The sequence below is a fragment of the Lepidothrix coronata genome, unplaced genomic scaffold (genome assembly GCF_001604755.1).
Source record: "Lepidothrix coronata isolate B3197 unplaced genomic scaffold, Lepidothrix_coronata-1.0 Scaffold61, whole genome shotgun sequence".
Lineage (NCBI taxonomy): Eukaryota > Metazoa > Chordata > Aves > Passeriformes > Pipridae > Lepidothrix > Lepidothrix coronata.
This window is the reverse complement of record NW_016690241.1, coordinates 3498457-3524840: the sequence shown is the minus strand read 5'-3', so window position 1 is coordinate 3524840 and position 26384 is coordinate 3498457. Positions and strand designations below refer to the sequence as shown.

The 26384-nt window shown below is 38.6% G+C and overlaps 1 protein-coding gene across 1 annotated transcript in view; it reads left to right on the top strand.

Annotated features, from left to right (window-relative positions):
• Positions 1–26384, top strand: part of PCNX2 (pecanex homolog 2 (Drosophila)) — a 156568-nt gene that overhangs the window by 61431 nt on the left and 68753 nt on the right. The window contains exons 16-21 of the mRNA XM_017817517.1: positions 7000–7109; positions 9433–9529; positions 16129–16221; positions 16724–16874; positions 20609–20750; positions 24207–24384. Coding sequence (XP_017673006.1) covers positions 7000–7109; positions 9433–9529; positions 16129–16221; positions 16724–16874; positions 20609–20750; positions 24207–24384 — 771 coding nt within the window. The remainder of the gene's footprint in view (positions 1–6999; positions 7110–9432; positions 9530–16128; positions 16222–16723; positions 16875–20608; positions 20751–24206; positions 24385–26384) is intronic.

Genomic DNA, 26384 nt, shown 5'->3' with positions numbered 1-26384 from the left:
TCATAAACTATATATATATATACATACAATGTTTTGGTTTAGCTGCATTCAGATTTTGAAATTATTTTAGAGTAGCAAATTCACAGCGATTAATTCTTTGCTCTAGAACTTCAATTTTAGAAAAATTAAGAAGTAGGAATTGTTTTGGGGTATGTCCACAGAACAGTGTACAGTGTTACTCCAGGTAACCTTCAGCATGTAAAAATAAGCTCTGAGAATTGAGACTAATAGGCCTGTGCTGAAATCCTGTGCCTTGTCCAGACTGATTTTGCTGTTGAATTATGTTGTACAAAACCAACTGAGAGTCTTTTTAAAAAATCAACTGTGGTATAGATGTATCATTAGTTTAACTTAATAATTGTCCTGGATTTTTGTTCAGATAAGTTGCCTGAGGAAAATTATTGTACAGTATTCTCAGTTGAGAGTTCATGCTGTGACCTGCAAACTTTGGCATGCCTGACAAGTTAATCTGGCCTTGCCACTCTTTCTGAATGACCTTGCAGCACATTTGACATCACATAACCAGAAATATTTCTCTCTCATGGCTAAAATTAACATACCATCTACAAGAGGATAGACAGATCCCCAGTCTTGTCTGAACTGTGAGTGTGTGGGTTGGATCAGATGGCAGACTGCTGTCGTGTCCCATCACAGGACCTGATCGGAAGCATATGACGTGTTCTGGGGAGTGGCTGCACACTGCTCACCTGGCAGACCCACAGTGTTTGTTATGTGGCCAAATGTGCACTTTGCACAAAACGAAAACAAGGGCCAGTCTGTTACCAGGGTCAGGCACAAACTCTTCACAATATGATAATACCTGTGTTTGGGTTGTGCAACTCGGACACTTGGAGGAGGAAGAGGAATGTGTTATTCAGAGGTGACTGGGAAGTAAAGGGGACCCAGCTGCTCTGGCCAGGCAGTTGGATCCCCTCCTCATAGTGCTCCTCAGCAGCTTTGCCTTTGCTTGATATTTCTGTGGAGGAGCTGTGGGTCTGCAGCTTCTCAGGACCTCCTCTGGTGGTGCTACTATTGGGATGATCAGTTTTCTTTTTCTGCAAAGCTGTCAAATTAAAAAAAGAAAGCTCAAACTTGTTCACAGTAGGAAGTACAGCGTATTGCATCTAAAATTTTAACAGATAATTTCTCCAGAAAAATCCTGAACACAAAAAAACCGATCTCTGTCTGTGTGTTTGCGGCATTGAGGACTGATGGACAGGACACTGTATTGTGAGTGAAGTAGGTTTACAAGTCTGTCTGATCTAGCTGGTGAGCAGAAGTTGTTCCCTCTGGTGATGATGTGAAGTCACATGGATAGATTTTCGTTTTACAGTCATATTATCCCAGTGACGTAAAGGTGGTTTGGCTGCAACTTTCAGGTGCCGTGAAGCATCTTGTCATACACATTATCCCATGACACATCCCTATCATGAGTGCTAAGATACCAGCTGCTTATCCAGCCTTAAGTACAACAGTACTGTGAACCTGATTTCAGACAAGCAAGTAGATAAATGTCTTAACTTCTGAAGTACAAAGACCTGAATTTCTCCTGCTTGCTTTGAGATTTCTTTGTCTCCCAGGTCTCTGTTTAATGATATCATCACTCCTTATTCGAGTTTTCTCCAAGTCCTCTATGAGCTTCCATTTAATTTTGTGTAATACAAAGCATAGTTTTTAAGCTCTTCTGGTCATTCCTTAGATTCTTGCAGCTAATAGCAGCAATTTTTCAGCTCACTACTTTTTTGAAGCTATTGTGTAACTGAGTTTAGTTTAAAATTACCTTCAGCCTGGATTTATTTCTGATTTCGTCTTTGGTCCTGTAATCTTGAAAAGAAATTGGCAGCTCTAATAGCTACCTTAGCTTTGATATACAAAAGGATTTTCTCTTTTTCCCGGAGAAGGTGTTTTTATTTTCTGATGCTACATCTGTCAGATTGGAGACATGGGAGCTTCTGTGCTATCTTTTTCACTTGACTAGAATTGCATGGTATGCTGATTTTTGTCTCCTACTCCATCTGTTTTGTGGTCTGTGCAGAAATATTTGAGATATTTAAAAAAAAAAAAATCAGGTATACCCTCCCACTTTTTCCACAAATGTTCAATCTGTAATTTAGCCATTCTGGTATCAGTCTTTAGCATTCCAGTGTTCCAGTGTTTTGCTGTGGGGCAGAAGAGCACATCCTTGAATGTTTCTGGAATCAATCAGTCTTTGTCTTCTGCCTTCTGTTCAAATCAGTTGGCTTGATTTTGAAACTTATCCAAAACCAGTTGGATACAGCACTTGTTGGATACCACTTGTCATACAGCATTTTTTTTTAAGGAACTTGCAGTTTATATTAATCCGCCTGGCAAAAAATCAGATTTTTCAACTTGGGGTCAGAAAAATTAAACTGATGTGAATGTGTTCATATGTGGCACAGTTGCTTTTTCCAGTAAGTGTATATGTTTTAAAATGTAAGTTGAACAGTTTCCATTACCTCATACCTGAAGACAGTATTTTCTGGTAGCTTATTTATCACTTCAATGAACAGTTACTAAAAATCATGTGTGGATTTTAAACTGTTCTCAGCTCACACTGATGTAGTTTGGTTTGTTTAATGAGTTTTAAACTCATTAATCAGAATAACAGTGCTTTTTGATTCCTATTTTCAATGATACAGTCTACATCTGCATCCTAATAATTTTGAAATATTTGTCTTCGGGTTTTATAGTGGGAAAGAATTGCAAGCATATGTCTCCCTCAATCTGCTAAGACTGCCCAAATAAATTTCTAAACAGCACTGAACGGGCTCATGTGTATAGACAGAATTCCTGGATGTCTAAGTGACCAAAAATGAAAGTATAGTATTACTAGGCAGCTTTGTTTTTACTGCATAAAATACTTCCAGTTCTTTTGGGGTTTTGGTTTTTTTCTTTATCTCCAGTTTTTTTGTTTTTTTTTCTTTGTCTCCAATTCCAGAGGTTTTGAAGGCAGGGCTCATCAATTTTATGTTCTTTACAATTTAGAGACCCCCGAGGTTCAAACAAGAGCTGTTAGGGGTGTTAATTTTGGAGAGTATTGCCAGATACCCCACATTTCAGTAAATGATGTTTGCAGCCATAGTCTTGCAGCCTTGCACTGTGGACATAACTTCAATAGTTATGGTCTTCATTTTCAGTGCATAATAGGGACTTATTTTCCAGATATAACAGAAAAAGTAAATTATGCCTGTAGAATCCAACATGGCCCAGGGTGGCTCTTAATGTGCATCACTCTATAGGAATGTAGAAATCTGCACCACTTCTTTAGGATAAACTCACCATTATGTGAAACATGAGTATCCATTCCTCCTGCCTGAAGCTGTTGCTCATCTTACTTTTTAGCCAAGGAATCCTGCTCACAGTCTGGGACTCTGTTGTTGTGTGCATGCACATAGACACCCTTGTGTCAGTCTCATCCTAATGAAGTTTAAATTTCAGCAGTGAAAATACAGTCCAAGATAGCAGCTGGGAGTGCAGAGGAACAGAGACAATGTTGCTCGGAATGGGCATTGATGTCTATATTCTGGTAGCTTGTCACTTCTCAAGTTTTTGGAGATCATCTAGGAAAGTAATGTTTTGTTTTCCATGGATGATGGGAAGATACGGCTGGTGGACATCTTTTTGTAGAATTTATCTCTAACCAGTGTAAAACAAGGCTCATTAATTCACATTTTTTGGTTGTTAGTGTTCACTGAAAATGAGTATCCGTGGCAATATAGCGTTAAGCTTACAGTTAACCTTGTAGACAACAAGTTCTTACTATATTCTCATACACTCGGGGGTGAGGAGGGTTTCCTTTTACCATCTCTTTCAGAAAGCCAGTGTTTTAGATGTTCAGAAATAGGATGATAATATTTCTTTCACTTTACCATCACACGTGTGGAATGGCTGATCGTCAACACATCCTGCTTATTGCTTGATATGTGAACAGTAGCACAGATCCATGGTGGGGTGTGAAGGTAAGGAGAAAGACCAAAGAAAGACTGAATTGCGTGGGGTTTGGACTGGGTGACTTTTAAAGGTCTATTCCAACCCAAACTGTTCTATGTCTCTATGAATAATGATGAAATCATGAGAGAGTGAAAAATGAGGTGCGTAAAGAACAACTGGAGTTTGTCTCCAGATTTAAAATGTCAGCCACTATGCCAACACCTTCACCTTCAATGATGCTAACACTGCATCAGTCTGAAAAGTCCTTGTCAAGTTGAAAGGAATACTCTGAAATAAAAAAAAGGTAGCAAGAATTTCTACTTAGCACAAATGGTGCTCCATTCAGAGCACTTTTTGTCTCTGGAGTAGAACATATGATTTGAGAATATCTCTGAAAGATAAGTGTGCTACATGCATTTTTTTTTTTAAGGGAAGAAAGAAGTAAAAAGGATAAATAACGTAGGACAGAAAACTACTATCACCACTTTTTGAAAATACATTTGCTGTCCCACCTCTAGCAGTGGTAAAAAGCTCGTAAGTTCAAAGACACCTTTATCTTCCTTTTTAGTGGATGGTTTTGGGATTAGGTGATTCTGTGGTTGGAATGGAACACCCCCACCACTAGATCTGTTGTAATTCATCACTTTCATCCTTAACCCTGTAACTCTGTTTCATTTTTTTTTTTTGAAAATGACTACGTGAGTGTCTGCATTGAAGTCAAAACTGTATATGAAAGCACTACATGTCACCTCAACTCAATATGGTAAACTAGGAAGTCAAACTCCCTGTCTGGTATGACAGATAATACCAGCTTCCAAGGCTAAAACCCGTCATTCCTGTTTTCCCACTGAGAAGAATAATTGTCCAATTATCAGCTGCATTGTTTTTTTCATCTTTTTAATTTAAAGCTACCAGGTGTCATTAGAGGGGGAGGAAAATGACAAAATGGAGCAGGGTACATCACATCGATATCGGAGAAATGGCATCTTTGTTCATTCTCATCTTTTGTACAACCTTGTGTAGCTTTTTTCTGGAAAATCGTGCTCTCTAGGCACATAGCAAATATTATGCCTGTCCTACCTGCCTTCCTGGCTCCCTGATGTCTGAGTTTTGAGGGGACAATGACAGTTCGGAATTGGAGCACAGCCAAATGCAGAAGCTGTGGATAATATGCAGAAAATGTGGAAATAAAGAGTTCCGAAGATATTAATATGGAGATTCAGCCATGTACAGTTTTACAGTAGAAAGAGGGCAGAATGATTTTTCGAACTAGCTACTGATATATTTCAATACCTGAAATATTGCTTGGTGCTTCATAGTATTTTGCTTTCAAAAGAAGTTGGAGCGAAGAGAAGCAGTCATGCACTACAAGCTACTGGATAGAACTGTACACAGTTGTATTGCCCTGGAAATGCAATGGAAGTTTGGCTAGGCTGTGATTCAGCCATTTTCAGAATATTTTGGCTTCAGTTAATTTTCTTCAGTGTTTTGAAGAATATGAATTTCTGATGAGAGACTAAGCATGGGAAAAGTATTTGGCCCAAATTTGACCAAAATGTATTTGGCCCCCAAACTGGGAACAGTGACATGAAAGGTGGGATTGGATGGTAAAGTTGTCAAATAGATGGTGCTGGATTCTTTCAATAATACCGTGTGAATCTCTCTTTTGTTTATAATGACTGTTTTGGGTAGGATTGCTTAGTAGAACTAGATGGTTCTGTCTTTAATCTTTGTGATGTTCAGTATTATGATGAGGGGAAGATGATTCTTGAAATTAAAATTTCACTTTTGTGATACTACTTTTATGATAACAATTTCATAGTTAAATTCCAAAATCCTATGTTGCAATCGGGGGGATGTTTGTCACTTAAAATTATTTTGTCTTACTCAGGTATTCATTGTGCCTGAAAGAAATTGAGTATTTCTTAATGTGAGTCAGCTTCGCTAAGAAATCATGCATATCACTGGGCAAAATAAGACTAATAAACCTACTTTATCCTCTGAAAATATTGGTCCTGTACTAATTGTGAAGTTTTTAAAGCAAGTGATATGGTGCAGAAGATGCATTGGTTTTGTACTAGCCTAAAATTTCACTGATCTTTTAAGCATAGTTTCTCAAAACCTACCCAGAAAGAGCTCTGATGTCAGGATCTGCTGAGCTCACATCTGATTGATCAGGCAGAAGTTGTGTGGAGGCTCGGAACACATTTAATAGGTGAAATGGCTATGGATTTGATCCACCAAGTGTCTCTGTCTTTCACAGACAAAAATTGTGTTCCTTACAGCTAGGACTCACAAGTATGTCTTAGGATCCTGAATTTGTAGCTGAGGACTTCACAGATGAAGGTAATCTTGATAAATATTCCTTAAGCTTCATATTCTTTCTCTTGTTATTTCTAGCCAATTTCTAGCCGTTTAAGTCACTCAGAGAGATTTTCTCATCTTGGTTATGTCCAGAGTGTGCTGGCAAGTGTGTCAGTTGTCTCTTCTTTTCCTACTCAGAAATGTCAGGTACAGTGGCAAGCGCTCTCCCTCTCACTGTGTTAGCATCCAGACGGGGCCTGGATGTAATGTGCAAAGCAGCAGAAAGATGTCAAAGGTGCCAAAACTCTACCCCACTGCGTGATCTAGGTGATATTGTCATTTGTTGCATGCAATCTGGCTACAGGTCAAGTAACTGCATTATCAATGTAGCGTTTAGATAAGTACAGTGCAGCTGATTTCACTCAGATCTCATTTTAATGAGAATTTTCCTCTAGTGTTTCATTAAAGAGGAAAGAAAACCTGCCTTTCATATGGCTTCCTAGCTAATTACTGATTATAGAGGAGTTGCATAATATGAGGACAAAACATGCCTTTAATTGCAGGTTTTTTTCACAATAATAAACTTTGATATGAAAAAGGATTTTCAGTCCCTGGTAGATGTTGCGCAAATTTAGATGGCGTGCATTTAATGTTGTGTGTGTGGCTTAACCTACTTAATTTTTTTTTTTTTCAAGTTCTGCATTCCTAACTTACAAATAGTTTATTTTCTCTCATTCTCTTCAGGAACCCTGGGATGCACAACACATTCCAGCGCTGTTCTCTGCTTTCTGTGGTCTGCTAGTTGCACTTTCTTATCACCTCAGCAGACAAAGCAGTGACCCATCTGTACTGATGTAAGTTGCCATCAATAAATGTTATTCATTGATTACTCTGTACAGCACACAACCAGAGTGATGCCTGGGTTTCAGAACCACAGGGATTGCCTCCTCAAAGTACTGTGGTGAGGTGAAATTCCTTGCCACATCTGCATGGTTGGTATCAGTTCTGTAAATAAATTAAGTGCTGCCGTCAGAGCACCAGTAAGGCTGGTGCTCTTTAAACGGAACTATCCAAATTCTCTGAAGCAGATTTCCCCCTCTGGGAAATTGTGTGCTTGCCAGGTTGGAAGACAGTGATTTAGTTGAGGGGGTGCTCAGGCTACTGGGTTTGCAGAATGTGCATTGAGTAGCACTGTGGCCAAGAGAAGGGACATTTGATGTGCTGGGAAGACGGCTGAATTCCAGCTCTTGCTGAGGATTACTATGGCTCTCTGTGTGAGATTCACTCCGTCCTTTTTTGTTCTGACACAGTCTGCTAGAGGAACTGAGGAAAGGAAGTGTGTGTTAAGAGCTGACATTGCAAATAAGGGAGGCCCAGGGGAGAAGTCCCAACATCTGTGGGCTGAGATGATGTGAGAGAAAGGGAGGCCCATAGATCCACAGCTCAGGGGCAGCAGATGCAAGTTTTCCTATGAGGAAAGTGCAATATATGGCTGTTAGGAGGGCTGTGGTGGTCCACAAGCAGCTGCACGACTACATAGGTGGCTGTGAGGTTAAGCAAGCAAGTGGGTTTTGTGCAACCAGTATCACCGTGCCATCTGGAACTCTGCTTCACAGACAGCTTGGTTTTATCCTAGAACAGTGCAGAGGACCTATGAGGAAACCCACAGATTCTCTCCTTTGATTCATGAGGTGTGTTGTATGTGTCTTGAGGTGAGTTGGACTTAGTGATCCGTGTGGGTCCCTTCCAACTCAGAATATTCTGTGATTTTGTGACTACCTGTGATTTCTGAGGCTCTCTGAGTGCATGAAAATTTGTAGTAGGCATATAGTCAGTGCAGTAGGCATTTGTAGTCAGTGCAGTAGGATGCACAGTTCTGTAATGCAGGAGAAAGGAAGGGGAAGTGGAGGGCTTTTAAGGGCATTCAGTATTTTATTTGAGTAGAGAAACTTGGGAAAAGGAGAACAACACTGATGAGGAAGGAAAGGATATGGAGCAATAGTAGGAAATTGGAATCCCAGTAAGTCTTACTGAAGAACTGAGAAATTCTTTCTTTACCATCCCAAAGATTCAGAGAATCTGATATTTATACATTACTAGGTTTTGGTGTGATAAAGCAACAAGAATTGCTTGCATCTACTGCCATTAACTTTACCCAAAACCTACTGTGTCTGGCACTGATGTCAAGTAGATCTGGATCAGGTGTGAACTTTGTGTGAACTGGATCAACAGTTCATTGACTATTGCAGTGTGGAACTTGGGTACGAAAGGAGGTGAAGCTGTGTGCTGTATTAGGGATATTTCTTTGCTTTGGAGTAAAATATTCACAGGTAAATTGCAAATCAGCATGGAATTGAGAACTCTTTCAATTTTGAGATAATTTAAATGTATTCTTTTCTCCCATTCCCCAGGAAGGACACACCAATTCATTAACTTCTTTAATAAAAGAGAAACTTGTCTTCCTTGAAACTTTTTTTTAAGGAAGTAATCTTAAACAATCAAATCCAGTTTGACTTGTAAATCTAGCTACTGATTTTATAACATTCTTCATGAAATCTTCAACAGCTAAAATGGTTGTTAAAAATCTTAAAATTAAGAATATGTGTACATCAGCATCAAATGTTTATTGTGCAATCATAAAAATGTACAATCCTTAAAAAGAAGAGATTTAAGATTTTTTTTTAAACAGCTCTGAACTTATTTAAAGGAGGTTAAGGAGACTGGAAACAGTATTTAAGGGATGGCCTGTGGCATAAACTTCAAGATGAAGGAGGAGGTCGCACATAAATCTTGAAGAGAGGATTAATACAGAGTTTGTACAGAAATAGTTTCCTTGGCGTTTTTAATGTGGGTCTAAAGGGCTCTCATTTCAGTTTCAAATTAGCTGAAACATTAATAAAAGGCATAAATGGAACAGAACCCTCTCTGCTTACTCCTCTACGTGACTGAGACACATTGATTGGGCTGCTGAGACTCCTTGACATTTTGATGAGAAATTTCTAACCTAATCACAGGTAGAGCTGGTTTCTGTCAGTCTCTGGCTATACAGAGATAAGATAGCTAATGCCTACATGAGGAAGGAAATCTGAGGCTGTTCTTCCTCTTCTACCCTCCAGGAATATTTGTATCTGTTAGGCATGTTCAGGAGTATCCTAACTAGGATTTTTTTTAAAACAGGTCCCTTATTCAATGCAAATATGTCCCTCACTACCTACGCCAACGATTTGAAGATTCATCAGCCGATCCACTCCCAGAAAAAATGAGAGAATCGGTGGTAAGACTTTTTCTTTCATTACTTTCTGTTCAAAGCTCTCTTTCTCACCCATTTTGCCCACTGAGGAACCTTTTAAATAATCTCATTTAGTACTTTAAATTACTAAAACACAGAAAATGGGAAGAGAAGTTCTTCTAGATCTTCTTCAAAGTGAGACCAGGAGCGAGAAGGGGGATATACACGAATTTCCTTTCTGAAGGGCTCCTTTGAAGGGCTCTGCAACATTGATTCTTTAATACAATTGATGGGACATGCACTCTTAGAGCTTGGGAAATGGTACATCTCTTGTCCTGGTACTCAGAGAGCTAATGCAGGTTCTGTGCTTGGAGTTACAGTCTGGCAATCTGGTGTGTACAAGGTAGGCTGGATTGTTCAACAAATGTTCAAAAAGGCGAGCAGTCCTACCAAACTCCCTGTCTGCACTGGAGAGGAACAGGATTTAGTCCACAGAATTGTATTTAAAACAGCTCTTATTCTTTATTTTTCTATTACTGGAGCTTGACCTGGTTTTCAGGAATGCCTTTTTCTGTGCCAGGAAGTACCCTTAACTGTGTGTCCTTCACCCCAGCCAAGCCAGGTGGAGCATGCTGTCAGACTTGGCATCCAGAGATGGAATAAGCATCTAAAATTGGACTAGTATGGGAAAGGGAAGTACATGCCTGGTGCCAAGCACTGCCATCTCATCACCTCTTCTTTGCTTGGCAGGGTGTTTATTTACTACTGTCTGGCACATAGTTCTAAGTTTGTGTCAGCTTATTTCCCACCTCAGCATAAATATCTGAAGTGACCCATCTTCCTTTTTGTGTCTTTTTATATGAAAAAAAAAAAAGTTTACTGTTAACCAGGGGAGGTTGATGTTATAAGGAGTTCATGGGGGAAGATCATCAAGTTTCCAGTAATGTTAAGGGGTGTTTGACATTTCTTAGAGTCATGTGAACTGTCCTGCTTCCTGGTTGTCAGACAGCCCTTCCTCCTGACCACATCCCAACCACCTGCATCCAAGCATTTGCAATCTAGGAGTTACTCCTAAACTTCTGAATTCTTGCAAAAGCAAGGAGCATTCAGAAAGTGTCTCTGGAAAGACAGACTGCCTTTTTTGACTCGTGGACATGTCCCAAGAGTCCACAGTGCCTAGTGTGGTAGCTGGCCTGGCTTCCAGATGTCACTTCAAAGGGATGCATCTCTCCTGTACATCTCAAATGCCTCCTGTACATAGGCATTTTATAAAGTATTACACAGACTACATTCAGTGTATGAGTTGATGCTGCACTACCAATGTTTTCTACTTTTCTTTGCTAAGCTGCTGCTTAGATTGTCATTTTTGCCATGTGTAATGTTATTTTAAACTGGCCACCTAAGATTAAGTGATATGGCTATTTTTTGCTGCTTGTATTAAGCTACAGTTCTTTGCAAACTAAACTGTTTGCAACAGGATGACACTGGAATATGAATGTCCATCTAGTAACAGAGTAAATATAAAATATTTATGTTAAATATTTGCTGTATTCTGTGATATTTCTGGTGTGTGGGTTATTGCCATGGTTCATGGACATTCCATTCCTGTACATAGGGACTGTATAGCAGATGTAATGGAAAGCTTCCTGTTCCCCTGTAGTTCTGTCTTTTGCTGATAGTGCCTTTCTAGGAGTGGTATGGAGTCTGATCTCATCTGTTCTGCAGATGGAGCCCAACCAGAGGACTGAAACAGTAACTGCAGCTGTCCACTTAACTGGTTTCATTGCACAGTGCAGAGGGAAACCTTGACCAAGGCTTCAATATATTGAAAAAAACAGTCAAAAGAATGACCAAATTTGCACCTAATATCCTTCCTGTATTTTCAGAATGGACTCATACTTCAGACTCTCGAGCTATTTTTGTGTCAGTGCTGTGGATTGTTGTCTTGTACTAACACAGTTCAGCTGCACTTGGGACCACTGGGGTGTAAGATGCAGAATTATAGGGAGGACTGCAGTGGGATTTACCAGACATAGAACTTCAGTTCATCGCTTTACAACATCTTGTTCCTGTCATGTTTTGCCACACTTTTTTTAGCATTAATTAAGTGGGATTCCTGGCACCTTTTGCTTTCCAGGATGTACCTGGTTTAGGGAATTGACACTTTTCTGCTCTGTACATTTGATATGCCATGCTGCTGCTGGTGTTAGGAAGAGGCTGCTTTCCTTCAGTGTTGCTGGAGCTTGCCAGTTCTTTGTCTTCTTTTTTCTTTTCCTTCTGCCTGGGCTTCCTTCAATATCTATAAAAACAGTAAGTAAAAGTGTTTGCTTGTTATGTCAATTAGCAGTGTTAGTTCCCCCACATTGAGAGATCTCCTAAAGAAGGAGAGGGCAATTTCTGATTTATGTGGGCTTCCTGTCTAACCCCTCTGTTATCTGGTTTCTCTGTCTCAGTTAAACACTAACCAGTTTGCCAGGAGACTCCCCCTGCTATCTCACAGTGCAGTGCTAGTAGAGCAAGTAGGGAAGAATTAAGGCAGGAGAAAATGCATGTGCATCAGGTTTGAGGAGCACAATTAAGCCATAGTCTCTGCTGACTTGCTTTGGCAATAGCAGTCGTGTTTAGGATGTAGGAGTCAGCTGACTCTTCAAAGGCAATTTTAAGTAATTTCCAGAACTTTTGCAAGGGGATCATCAAACAGTTCAGAACTGGGTGAAACAATATGTCAGTATTTGGAGGAGATTTCATGATGGTAGTTCAGGTTTTCTTGAGGTGTTTCTCTGTGAGAAGGGTATTCCTAACCCCCTGTCAGTGGCAAGAGATGGCAGGATGCAACACAACAGCCAGCCTTGTCTTGGTCTACATACAGACGTAGGGTCTACGTAACATGCCATTTGAATAAAACCCATTTTAATCAGAAAGTCTGAAACATACAGAACCAAATCACCTCCCCAAGGAGCTGAAAGCAAAGAAGGTTAATATTGAAAATTAATGTGTTGTATTCTGCAGTGGCTTTGTGTTAATGTTAGGAATAATAAATATAGCATCTCCAATGTTTAGTTACATGACCTTTACTCTTTTCCTTTGCTTGAATAGCTGTGTAAGAATTGCCAGTTTTGGAAGCCTGAATTATAAAGCAGCTGTGATAGATAATTGACCATTCAACTTTGAGAATGGAGCTTCCTACCATTATAATTAATTTCTGTAGGCATCCACATGGCTGATTACTAGATTGAGCAGTGGCCTGAGGGTGATAATGTGTTACATTAAAACTCAAGCATCCTTCCTGGTCTTTAGTGCAAACATTTAGATAGCTAATAAAAGGATTTGTACAATGCTCCAAAAACACAATTGAAAATAGTGGTTGGATGTGCTGATCTTAAACATCTTTTCGAACACAAACAATTCTATGATTTTGTGATAATAATTACAACCAAAAAAAAAAGTGCCACTCTAATAATTTCTGCTTATGAAATCTCTGAGGCATCAAATGAAGCAATGTTGATTTGGGGGTTATTTCTTTCCTAAAGTGTAAAATGGAGAAAAAAAGACAACCTGCTTTCAATCCAAGCTATAACAGTCATTATCTCTCACTGCAGAGATTTAAGAGCTTAATTTTTCCATTTTAGACCAATTGCAGTGATGGACTCAAACATCATGTTGTAGGGCTATTCAGTATTCAGCTCCTAAGTTGAATGCCTTGGGAATGGCATCCAAAATTCTACTTTAGACAGTTGGGTGTAAAGACAAGATGGAGAACAGAGTTACATCCAGTGTAGGCACATGCTTTGCAGGAGCCAGCTGCCTTCCACAGGAAGGGTGGAAGCCACAGATCCACCCACAGCAGGGTGTAGGTGGATGCCCAAGTTTTTCTCCTGGAAGGTAGCTCTGTGTGCCCCTCAGCCAGAGAGATCACTGCCCAGGGTCAGCATTTCCTGGGGGGCACTGGCCACTATGCAATGACACAAAACAAAAGGAACCACTGCTCAGATTTTTTTGGAAGGAAAACAACGTGAATTTTGTGAGAAGTTTGAAAGCCTTGGCCACATCAAGAAGGAGCTCCTGTGGGGACCGTTGTGCAAGTCAGCAGCTGAGCAGTACATTTATATTTTGAAGCAATTCAGTGCAAGGGCAAAAGGACAAGCCTGGGCACATATGATACTTTCAACGCTTTCAATATTACCAGAATTGGAATGCAATTGTCAAATTCGGGTTTTAATATCTGAATAATAATAATAATAATAATAATAATAATGTCCTTAAAAACATTTTCTGTATGGGATTGTTAATGTGTTAAAAGCAATGAGAGCACTATAAAAAGGACAGTTACAAAATGAAATATGGAAAAGGTGGGAAATACAAGTCCTGTGCAATATAATCTGTGTAATTAATTCTCTTTCGAATGTAATGTTTGAAAATATTCTCTTTGGTGATCTAGCATGGAATGGAATGTTAGGATGCTGCTTCTCCCCAAAATGTCCATTGTTATCACCTCTTCTGATTTTATAGCTAAATTCTTAATATTTGATGTCGTTCTTAAAACGGCAGCTTTTTCAGTCACGTGGTTGTGAAAGAAATCAGTCATTTTAATAGTAATCCTTTCTGATTGTACAGAAATATGTGAATATGATTGGAGTGTGTTTGTTGTTCTTATAAGCTTGTTTTAGACTGTTGAGTAGTTGGATTCAGCTGTGCAGAAAATGATACTTGATCAAGACTTTTCATAGTATGTATTCACCAAAGGGCTGAAATGGTACCATATAAATTTAACACAGCTTAACTTTCTCAGATGCCAGATTTTAGAAGCTAAATATCTGTAGTAATCTTTAAAAATATTTGGAAAGGTTAAAGAAATAACTTCCAATGGTAATAATTTCCTTATTAATTTTTATCAGACTGTGTTTTTTCAGTACTGCTCCACATACTAAAACCATTTGAGTTAGAGATGGTTACACAACTTGCTAGTGAGAGAAGGTTTTAACTGAATGGAGAGGATTTGTGGGGACAGGCAGGGATCACAGTTTTGTTCAGGGAAGAGAAGACTTTTCCTGTGAGCTCCCTTATGTTGTGGTTTTGCTGTTGAATGTGACAGCCAAGAAGCAAGGAGCAAGGCTAGCAGAGGTAGGTTTTGAAAAGATGGTCAGGAAGAGTTATGAAGACCTAACTCTGCTCCTACACCTTCCTCATGGACTATGGCATGTAGTCCACGTAGAGTACAGAGCTGTCTGGAGAAGGCAAAGCTCTGAGACCAGAGGGAGCACTTTTCTTTTGGAGTTGCATACATACTCCTGAGAGCCTGGGAAGGCGAAGGACAATGGTGGTGGCTTGAGATTTCAGCTAAATCGGATTGGAGTTTCCTGGGACAGAACGAAAGTACTTCTTGAGCCTGAAGGCTTTTTAGTCCTGCTGCGTTTCAAAGGGCTGCTGCAGTAAGTGGAAGTGCTGACGCTGGTGACCTTTTACTAAGAAGAATCTTTCATAACAGGGAGTGATAGGCAGCCTAAATATAGTGGTTGCTACCAGCTTCCCCTGTAATTCGCAACCCTTCTGTTGTTCACTTGTTCTGCTTGCTTTCTTTTTATCTCCCTTATTCATGGATTTGCCTTCCTATCATTATTTTAGATTTCTTTCTTTTTCTCTGATGAGATACATGAAGCCTACCTAGACTGCAGCACCAGGAAATCAGATGAGCTTCTAATTCTAGCAAAACTGTTGCTTTTCACATGTTGTTTCTAGATGTCTTTGAATTAAAGCATAAGTCAGTTTCTAAACCAAGAGCTATAGATTGTTACTCATTTTGTAATTTAGCAGCAGTATTGAGTTCTGAACCTAAATGCCCTTCTGATAAATCTGAGACAAGATTTTCATTTACTCACAAAAACATTTGGGTGACCTCTGAAGTACAATTCAGAAGACCACACAGATCGCAAGCTATCTTGTTTATTTGTTTACTGAGAATGACATTTTAATCACAAGAAAAATGGGCTGTAAAGACAATGATATTTTCCAATCTTTAGAAACAAGATTACTCCTACCCTAGTTATAGATCTTTACATAAAGGCAGACGTGTCCTTTCATTATCGTTCACTGACACTAGAAAAAGGCCTTGTCTAAAATCCATAAAATCTTCCTGAAATTTGACTTTCAATACAGAAAATCAGAGAATGGGACATGTCACTTTAGAACATAGAAAATGTATTAACATTGTGTCTTGGAAGACATTACAGAAAAGCGTGACTCATTTTGATAATGGAAGAGAAAGGAAATTTGAAGGAATCTTAATACTTGCAAATAGGAAATGGAACCAGAATTTTCATTTCCAAATATAAAAAAGTCATAAGAGTTATATTCCTTAAGCAGAGTCGGTATTAAAATGTGTTGCTTTCATTTCTCCACTATTATAACTTCGTTATTTAAAAATATAGTGCAAAATTAGGCGTGAAGAATTAAAATGTGATTACTTCAACAAACCTTGAGTGTGAAGAAATAATTTTCCAAAGCAGAGTGGAGAAAATACTTTTTTATTAGGGAGTGCTGATTAGCCTTATCACAATGCAGAGTGTAAGTAATTGAGTACAGAGTAATTTACTTTGGTTAAAATAGTATCGGCTTACTAATTTTGTATAAAATAATTATTTTCACAGAAAGAAATCTTGAAATCGGATCTCATTGTTTGCACAGCGGCTGCTGTTCTGTCATTTGCTGTCAGTGCCAGTACTGTATTTCTATCATTAAGGGTGTGTATCTGTCTTTTTTTTTTTCCCCTTAAGGTATATTATCTTTTTTATGCAAAATCACAGGGTGCTTAACTGGAAAGAATAGAGCTTGTGGGAAGATAAGTTAGTGAAAATGTATTTACCGGTCATTATAACATTATTATATATGTGCAAGGCTGTTAGTTTATGGATATTTATATTAATTTCAGTATTACTTACTTAATGTCTCTTTCCTCTGCGTATCCACAGCTCTTAAGATATGGAACCAAGGGGACAGAATGAACAAGCCTGATCTTTTGCCTTTTTTTCCTTCAGTCATGGAGGAAAAAACTGGTTAACTCTGTGTGCAAAATAGATGTGTAAAAATCCACATTCACTTGTGAAGTCAGAATTTGAACACAGGAATAAATACTAACTGTACAAAAATACAATCATGGAAACTGTTAAAAATGTTTAAAATATATATATAAAAATGTTGTTTGCAAATTATAACTATGTTTCATTTTTTTCTGCTTTGGCCCAGCCATTTCTCAGCATTGTCCTGTTTGCTTTGGCATGGACCGTGGGATTTGTAACACATTACCTACTTCCTCAGCTTCGCAAGCATCACCCCTGGCTGTGGATCTCCCATCCCATACTTAAAAGCAAAGAACACCAGCAGCGGGAAGTGAGAGGTTTGTAATAAAGTCTTTTGTAAACAATGGTGCAACGACTTTCAGCTTGTCTGGGTTTGCAGGAAAAAAATCCAGAAGGAAAAAAGCAGGGAGAATAAATTATGATTTTACTTTTGAATAGCATACATAGCCAATCATTTTCATTTTTTTCACCCAATCGCCAACAGATCTGTGACCCTGTAGGAGTTGTCTTCTGAGACCACTGTACAGAAGGGCTGAGGCTGGGCAGACATCTATGGATACTGTCTAGTCCAACGCCCTTGCTCAGAGCAGAGTCAGCTAGAGCAGGTTGCTCAGGGCCGTGTCCACTTTTTAGTATTATCAAGCATGGAGACTCTACAACCTTCCTGGACAACCTGTAATAGCATTCTATCATCCTTACACTAAGAAAGGTTGCTTTGACTTGCGGTAGTTTTTTTTAGTTTGGGATATTTTTTTGTTTTAATGCTCCATCAGGCATTAATAAGATGCTCCCTGATGCTTTTCTTCTCCAGGCTAAGCAATCCCAGCTCTCTCAGTCTCTCCATCTATGTCAAATGCTCCTGTCCTTTAATCATTTTACCAGCCCTTTGTGATCTTTCATGAGCCACTGTCTGATCTGCTTTTTGTTTTTGCATTGCAGTACTGTTACTTGCTGTGTTGCTTAATATGTTACAATTCATCTCTTGGCATTTTGTGTAATTTAAAAACATAAAAGATTGATGAAATTAAGGCAGATTTTTTTTTCTACTTTCTGTCATACCAGCAAGCGTAGTGCAACTTAGAGTTCTGTTTCCAATTGTAACACTTCTAGAGAAACATTACAGCTGAAAGAAACGGTGACATTTTCTTTAAAATTTGTTCTTGCTATTGTCTGCTAGCATCAGTGGGTAGTGCCCTGATACATGCGAGTATCAGTCAATATTTTAGGATGTCGAGATCTGATTTCCTGATACAGTTATTTCTGCAAGCAGGCAGTGTGCTTTGAGAAGCACAGCTTCCCCTCTCTGCCCCAGCTCTCATCTTGCCTTTGCTACCAACCAAAAGCTTCCTTGTCATTTCTTGATGGATCTCGTGCCTTAATAATTCTCAATATATGTTCCTGAAGTGTTTGAAGACAGCATTGTCAGAACACAGTCTGCTGAGGGGCTGTAGTCTATTCTTCAACTAGACAACAAGAGTTTAAATCACTCTCTGCAAAACCATACATTAAGGATTTAAATGTCTCTTATTTTAAAAAGTCATGTATTTCAAAATGATTCCTTTCCAAACAAGGATTGGGTATGAAAAAAGTACCCAAGAGACTTGATTGAAGATTGCCTTTTAACTTTTCCTCCAATACGCCTAGGTGAGTGTAATAGAAATATAAATGTTTTTAAGCATCGTGCCCAACTGAAAGCAGTGTTTGGGACTTCCTGTCCATGATAACCAGTAATTCTGATAAACACCCAAGTTTTATTGTTTGTTTCATAACTTAATCATAAAAGACTACTGTAGGATTTCTTTGCCTTGTCCTGATTAAGTCTGTCTTCATTTGTCAGAAAACATTGTTTTCCTAAATGCGGTGACTCAGCTTTTGAAAAGGTTGAAGGTAGAGACCTGCGGGACTGATCTCCACAGATGGGTTTCCTTCTGTTTTGAGATCCAGCTGCATTTCTCATGCTACCTGCTCTTGGCAGTAGGCTTTTTTCCTTCTTTTGCAGTCCTCATTTATATATGGTCCATTCCTGCACTTTGGGGCTTAAGAATTATTACAATGTAGCTGGTGTTGAGTATTAGAAAACAAGAGTAAAAAAAATATATATTTCAGCCCCTTAGGCTGCTGCAGAGGTGCAGAGGTTTTTTATCATGTTCTGAGATGAGACAGGCTGAGGAAAAGGTAATCCCTTTGATAGATATGTCTGACAGGCTGTCTTCTTTCTTTTGCCCTGTAATAAAAGTGTAGGAACTGAACTTAAATGTTCCTTGTTTGTATAGAAAGAGAAGCTTGGAAAAAGGATAGTAATATCCCATAGAGGTCAGGAGTGGACAATGAAAGGACAAGTACACAAAACAAGATGTCTGTGAGGAGCTCTTACTGCATAGAATTTAATTTTTCAGCTTTCTATTTTTTTGACAAGGGTAGTGCTATGGGGGAGACAAATTACTGCTTCCAATTAGACGAGCAACTGGTAATGACAGTTCCACAAATTTATTCCTGGCTTTGTTTATCATAGACTCTGGATGAGCTGCTCAAACTTTCAGATAATCCATAGAATAGCAATTATTGGACCAGTTGTCATGATACCCATGTGAGATAACTCAGTTATTACTTGTCTTTGTTTTACCTGGCTGCAGGAGGAAAGGCTGAGTTCAAGATGTATGAGCTTGTGGTGTAATAGATGCGTAGAAACTAGTGCAGGACTAAGCGAGGAAGAAACCCTAATACACTAGGCTGTTTTTTATTCTCCTTCCTTGCCACTACTGTTTTTATGCCACACAAATTCATGTAAGCCATTTTCAAATCAGCCACATCTTTACCTGGAGTTCCTCTGAATGCGAGCTCTTTTTTCTATCTGCATTGTCTACACAGATCTCTCTCTGCTCATGCAGCTACCTTCTATTTGGTCTGTGTGATATGCATATCTCTTTACTGAAGCTTGAGTTCTTACACAGAGCTCAGCTTTGGACATGGATGAAGTTCCTCAGTGAAACTCTGAGAACAATCTGTAGTTCAGAAGGAGGAGAGAGGAATGGATGAAAACAGCTGGGTTCCAAAATGGATGTTTTGCTTCATGTAGGAACTTTTAGGAGGTGCCCTTTAGGTGGTAAGAGGACAAAATATTTTTATGTTATAGCAAGAAACATTTTTTGAAGGAAGATTTTTTTCAAAGACATTGCCTTAGCTTAAGGTATTGGCAAAGCATGACTTCAAGATGATTTGGAAGAATTGTTTTTAGATCTTTCTTTTAGAGCCTATCCAATATACAACTGTGCCTACAGAACATAGAAATCTGTTGATACAGCATGTCTTCTTTGCCTGTCATTGAGAAGGTGTGTATAGGAGAGTGGGATGTGTATACATAATTGTTTTCATTTCTGCAGGGAAGATTATTGGGGATTCAGTAACTGACATGGTTATTTCTGAGTCAATAGCAAGTTCTGCCTTTTTGAATTCACTGTTTTTCCAATAACCTTGTCTAGCTGAGCTCACGTGAGGATAAAGACATTATTTTTGTCTGTACGCAAGTATTTCTGCACTCAGTTCACCCATGTTCTCATAGCAGTTGAATTGCATGGAGCATTCAGTTCTTGTTTAATACTCATAATAAGAACTGTGGTATTGTTGTGTATTGAAAAGTCTACTGCAAAAAAAGCTATTCCCTACTGGGGAATGATGTAATCCTGGCAGATAGTTTTTACAGTGGCTGTTTAAGTGTTTTGGGAAATATCTATGACAGTTTCTAGCTCCTGATAATTCTTCAGTCTTTAGATCTCAAGGGGTGTTTCATTTTTGAGATCAGTGGTATTTTACAGTCTAATGAACAGTGTTTGGCCACTACAAGATGGGGAAGGAGAGGCACAGAGGTCAAATGGGGTTCCTTAGGTCATTGACCAGGTCAGTGCCAGAGCTGGAGATGGCCTCTCTAGGGTCATTGCATCACTAAAAGTATGCAGTTAATATAAATATAAGCTAACTCATGTCTTCTATGGTATTGTAGTGCAAAAAATGCTCATAATTTGATGACGATTTGTAATCTGAATTTCTATTTCAGATGCTGCTCATTTGATGTGGTTTGAAAGGCTCTATGTGTGGCTACAGTGCTTTGAGAAATACATTTTATATCCAGCTATAATACTGAATGCACTCACGATTGATGCTTTCTCAATTAGTAAATACAAGAAGCTTGGTGCACAGTAAGTAGATTGTAACTCAAAGCATGTGATTAGTAGAATATTTGGTTTCAGACTGAAGATTGAGAAATGGAATTTGTTTTTAAATAAGCCTATAATCTTGTCGCAGTTTGCTTTCACGCGTATTAGTTCAGTATACAATAATAACTGGCTTTGCTGCAAGAAAAAAGCAAAACTACCTTAGACATGACTCCAGTGAGAGACAGTGAAATTAAAAGATTAAAGAGCTATATATAGATACATATGAAACGTCTAAATGTCAATTAAAAGCAAGACACACTATACCAGGCTGCAGGTGTTTGATGGGCATAAACTCAGTGGGGTAACTGGAATTAATCAGATGATAATGAGAAATCTAGGCTGGATATCAGGAAACGTTTCCTATCTGAGGATTTTTAACACTCTGCTGTAGTTTCCCAAAGGAGTTATCAGAAGCTTCACCACAAAAGTCTTTTAAGGCAAGACTGAATAAAATATTAAACAGTGTAGAATAGTGGGTAGTCCTGCACTGAGTGTTTGAGAAAGGTAAGCATACAAGTTTTGATGAAGTCTGATGTCTCAGATATTAAGCAGAACTGGCGATGCTGATCCATGGTCTCACAGTATGATCATTGCAGACAGCCTTTTATGGTAAGTATTTTAGTCAGTGACTTGCCTACTGCAGATATTCAGCAGGCTTAGTGACTGCAGTATCCCCAGTGAGCAGAGTTTCTGCAGTCCTTTTATCAGAATGACAGTGATGCAGATGATAAAACAAAGAAACAGCCTTGGAATGTTCCAGTAGCAGGAAAAACTACTAGGAGGTGTAGGGGGGCAGTTCCTCAGTATTTATTATAATACAGATTCTTAATTTTAAGTATTAGATAAACAAACTTTGATAGAAAAATTGCATGTTAATGTAATTATTTGTCTCTCTTGAGGAGCAGCACAGCTTTAGGAACTGCAGAACTATAAGGAAAAGGTGCCCCCTGCTTTTAGGGTCTGAAACTTGGAGTAGGGCATTTGACTTGGACTAGTCAAATTTTCTACATATTTCTCCCAGACAACTACTTTTCCAGAGAGACTCTCACCAGTCACTCATTGATAGCCTCTCTAGTTCCCCATTGACCTTTTCCCCCTCAGGCACTTGGAAGATGCTTCAAGAGTTTAGGTGTATTGTCCAGGGTGAAACTGAGTCCACACTCATCCCTCTATGTAGGTCTGCAAGGCTGGGAGAATTAAAAGTAATCATAATGTCATTTGTTACTAGTTAGAAGACGTGACTGAATACATGCACAGAGCAAATATGTAGGGGTTAGGAAGGTGCTATTTTTACATAGTCTTTCCTCCAAGCTAGATCGCACTTTAAAGTATCACCTCCCTCAAGTGTTCAGAAGGAATGAGTCAGACCCCCAGAAGTCTTGAGATTAAAGAAAGTAATTACATTTGTCTGCCTCCGATTGTTTGGCCTGTGGGGGAATACCATGGCAGTCCTTTCCTTCCCCATCCCCCTTGTGTCTGTGTGATCACCTTGGATTTAAAACCCGTGTTTTCTCCTTTTTCTTGTAACTGTGGTCTATCCACAAAGCTCCCAGCAGCCCTTCTCCTCTGGTGCTCCTCTTGGATATGCTTTCCCTACAGTTGCCATCTAAATGCCACATACGAAGCATTCATCTTCAGCTCCTACCTCTTTCTCAACTCTATAAGCCCATAAGGGATCTTGGATTCTCCTTGCTGCTTTCATATACAGTGTTACTGAGGGTTGTACTTTCTGTGCTTTAATGCATAAATACTGATTTCTGTTGTTGGAACATTCCTTATTATTGACCACCCAAGGATCAGATCTCATCATGCTGTAGAAAAGGGAAGATATTATCCCACTCTGTCCAAAAGTGTCTGAGGTGGTATGTTTTGCATGATTTGATGTTAGTGTTTTTCTCAGATTGAATATGTTTTTAAAGAAGGTTTGTCTTGCTTTGTGATTTAAATGACTGAAATAGTTTGCTTTTAGAGGAGGCAGAACAGCTCCTTCATACCCAGGAGTTTGCTTGAGCTTTACAGGCTGATGTGCTGGTTATAGTGGGACCCATGCTGACAAGCTGAAATGCCTGCCCCTGTTACCTGCCAGAGAGGTGTCAGAAATGAGCCCCTCCTTCTTGTGCTCTCTTACTTTCTCTCTGCTGGGAGTTAAAGCCCCAGGAAATGCATCTTGTGTGGCAGTATTTTTAAAGAGAGATAATGAGCAAATTATTTTCTGTTACCTCTGAGGGCATTATTTTATAGCGTGTCATTTTTTGGTGGCATTTTCTGCGTGTTAACAGGTACAGTGAGAAAAAGTCTTCCTTTTGCTGTATGATCTTTAAGTTTCCATGTGAAAATTCGTCCGTGTTGCAAAAATTTTCTTCTTTCTGAAGAATGAGAGATCCACCTGGTTCATATAGGATGGCTGGTACCACAATGAGATGGCTTCTAGTGACTTCAGAATCTATTTAGCATAGTCGCTAGGTTTTCCATTCAGAAATCTGGGGCAAATTGAAAAGAACAGCTTTGACAAGGTGGAAGATAAGGTAAGCTTGGCATTTCATTTCAACAGTGAGGTCCCAGTGATCCCTTAGAATGACCTGCACTCTAATAAAGTTGCATCTGCATTATGGGAGATAGACAATAATGAATAAATGCCACATAAAATAAAATAAGCCTGGAAAAGCACAGGCTTATGAACCTTGCTAGAATGATGAAAACCTGTTTAGAGCTTTCTGGCCTGTCAAGTATCAGTCATGGCAACAGGTATTCTCCTGGTTCGCAGCAAGATGAAGGAGAACCTTGCATGTGCTTTGCAAATACCAAACCTGTAAGGCATTATACATTGAAGTTCCTGCATTTTACAAGACGTAGGTGCAACACAATTTCTTTTTATCTGATGAATTACTGTATAGAGTATTCAACCATTCAGTCAAGAACAATGATAGTTTCAAGCACTTCACATCTATGTGTGTTGCTATCCAGAATTTTGGCAATGCATAATGAGATTAGGAGTAAAATTATAAATTTTGTAATCAAGTGAAATTTCTTGTAAAAGAAAAAAATTGCGTTCAAGTTTTTTTTTTTCAAATTACAGTAATGTATTAATGAAAGTGCCAGGATATTTCCCAAACTTAGGTTTTATTTTTAAAGGTATATAAAAATGTCTCTTCTAGATTCTTGGGGTTTAATAGTCAGTACTACTCTTTTTAGTACAATGTTCTTTATTACAGCTTACAAGTGTGTGATAATGATAAGGGAAAATCAAAAAGTTGCATGTAGGTAAAATAAATGTGATGATTTCTGATATTAATCCTATGCTCTTTTAATAAATAAGTTGTGTAGATTTAGATATACATAGCAATCTAAAATACATCTGATACAGATATTTGTATTTTAGAGCTTAATAATTTATTGCCTTGTGACTTGATTAGGTTTTTCTCTCTGCCTTTCTTACAGCTGTGACATTATCCTGATAACAGTTGCCGGGATGAAACTCCTCCGCTCCTCATTCTGTAATCCTATTAATCAGTTTGTTACTTTGAGCTTTACTGTAATCTTCTTCCGATTTGACTACAGAGACATTTCAGAAAATTTCTTGCTGGATTTCTTCATGATGTCCATTGTGTTTCATAAGGCAAGTTTTATAGCTCCTGTAATGTCTTTGGTAAATATATCTTCTCTATGTTACTGTGCTGATCAAAATGTGTTAGAATTTTTTGGAAGTAATGTATGCATATATAGACACAGATTGTTGGTACTATAGAGAAAAAAATCTATTGCAATGAAAACAAGGTTTTGCAATGTTTTCCATTTACGTTTCATTCACGTGTTTCTCTATAAAGTTCAGAATTGTTGTTGTCAAGAGGAGAATCCTCAATGAAATGGAAAGAGCCTCTTGGGTCATTAGTGCAGGACTGCCCTCCAGATCAATCGCCTGGTGTTTTTATCTAGGTTTCCTTTGAATGCCTCTAGTGGTTGACTCAACAACTTCCTTTGGGAAATTATTCCATAATCTAATCATTCTCATGATAATAAATGTTTTCCTAATGTCAGCCTTAACATTTTTCTTTTCCTGTTTTCAGTCTGTTATCCTTGTGATGCTGCCCTTAACCTTAACCTCAGAACTCCTTTCTGTTACATTGTTAACTCTTGAAGTGTGCTCTCTTTGAGTTTACTTAAAAAAAGAAAAAAGCCCTTTCTGCATGAATCAGATCAGGTCCTGTCTTAGTTTGGAATCTGTACTGTTTTACTGAAAGAAGCAGGTTTAGCTGATACCTTGGTAAAACATGGGAAAATATTGAAGACTTGAAAGTGTTGATCCAGGGTAACTCTGGTAAGGTGTTTGGTTTTTATTGGTGTTGTTTAGTTTTTTTGTCAGGCTTGTTTGGTTGGTTTTTTTCTAAAATATTCTTACTACATGTATGAGTATGACTCACTAACATCACTTATTTTCTGAGAGGAGAAAGACATGATTTCATATCAATTGCTGTACGTGCTGTGGAGATATTTAGGCCTTCTGCACAAGGGGCAACAGCTCATACTGCTGTCCATGCCCACCTGGAAATTTCTGGCTTCTTAAATAGAGGCCCAGGTTGTTGGTGTTATATTGAGAGTTCACAGTCATTCAGGGAAAGAGTGAAGGAGAAATTAGATGCTTTTCCTGGTTTATTTCTGTGCTGCTGTAAGGGAGGAGGAGAAAGAATGAAGAGCAACTTGGTGAGCTCACTCTTTTCATTGAACTCTTGGACCACACTCCAGTAGGAGCTTCACCTGCTTCAAGCCTTCAACCCTCAGACCTGTTGTTTCTCTCTGGTAGGGTGAGGAGGCAAGGGTAGGGGAGGAAGGGCAGAAGAAAAGAAGAGATGATACAAAGCTATACTTTAAGAAGAATCTCCTTCCTAAGATCATAAAGTAGGGTTTAGGGTTAGAGTAATTTTTAAACCTTCTTATCTTGGAGTGAAAGATAACCAGTGAAAGAGATGCAGAGTTTGCTAGCATTATGCCAGTTTTCAGTATTTGTTCAATTACCATGTTCCCTAGAGTAAGGGGTAGATTTGTATCTCCTGAGAAGTTTGTCAGTGATGTGCATCAGTCGACATCCCATGTCTGGATAATGGCTTACTTAATCCTAGAACTCATTCTCCAAAAACCTCTCTACAGGATCGAAAAATTAGCACACCAAAATTGAGAGTCTCGCTATTTATTAATTCTTTTGGAAATGGTGACCTTTTGAGCATATCACAAAATACTGCGGTGGATTATTGCATGCTTTTGTAAGAAAGAGATGTAAAGTCTTTTCAATGTTTTTTTTTTTAGAATATTGCTTGGGTAGTTGGAAGCTATTGTTCACAGTAGAAAGACTAGCATTAGCAATAAGAGTAAGATAACAAAGGATGCTTATCAAATTGAACAGAGATGTTTGCTAGAATAACTACGGCTCTACTAGACTGAAAGCTTATACTGCAGACATATTTGGAAAATGTAGTTTTAGCATTGGTCTGCTGTCTTCATATCTAATAATATCTGAAATTTTGCAGATCATTATTTCAGCAAGTGGAATTGTCCTTGTTCCATTTTAAAAAATTGAAGTCGAGTGGTTGAATTATTTATATTACAAAAGCACATGCACAGTTA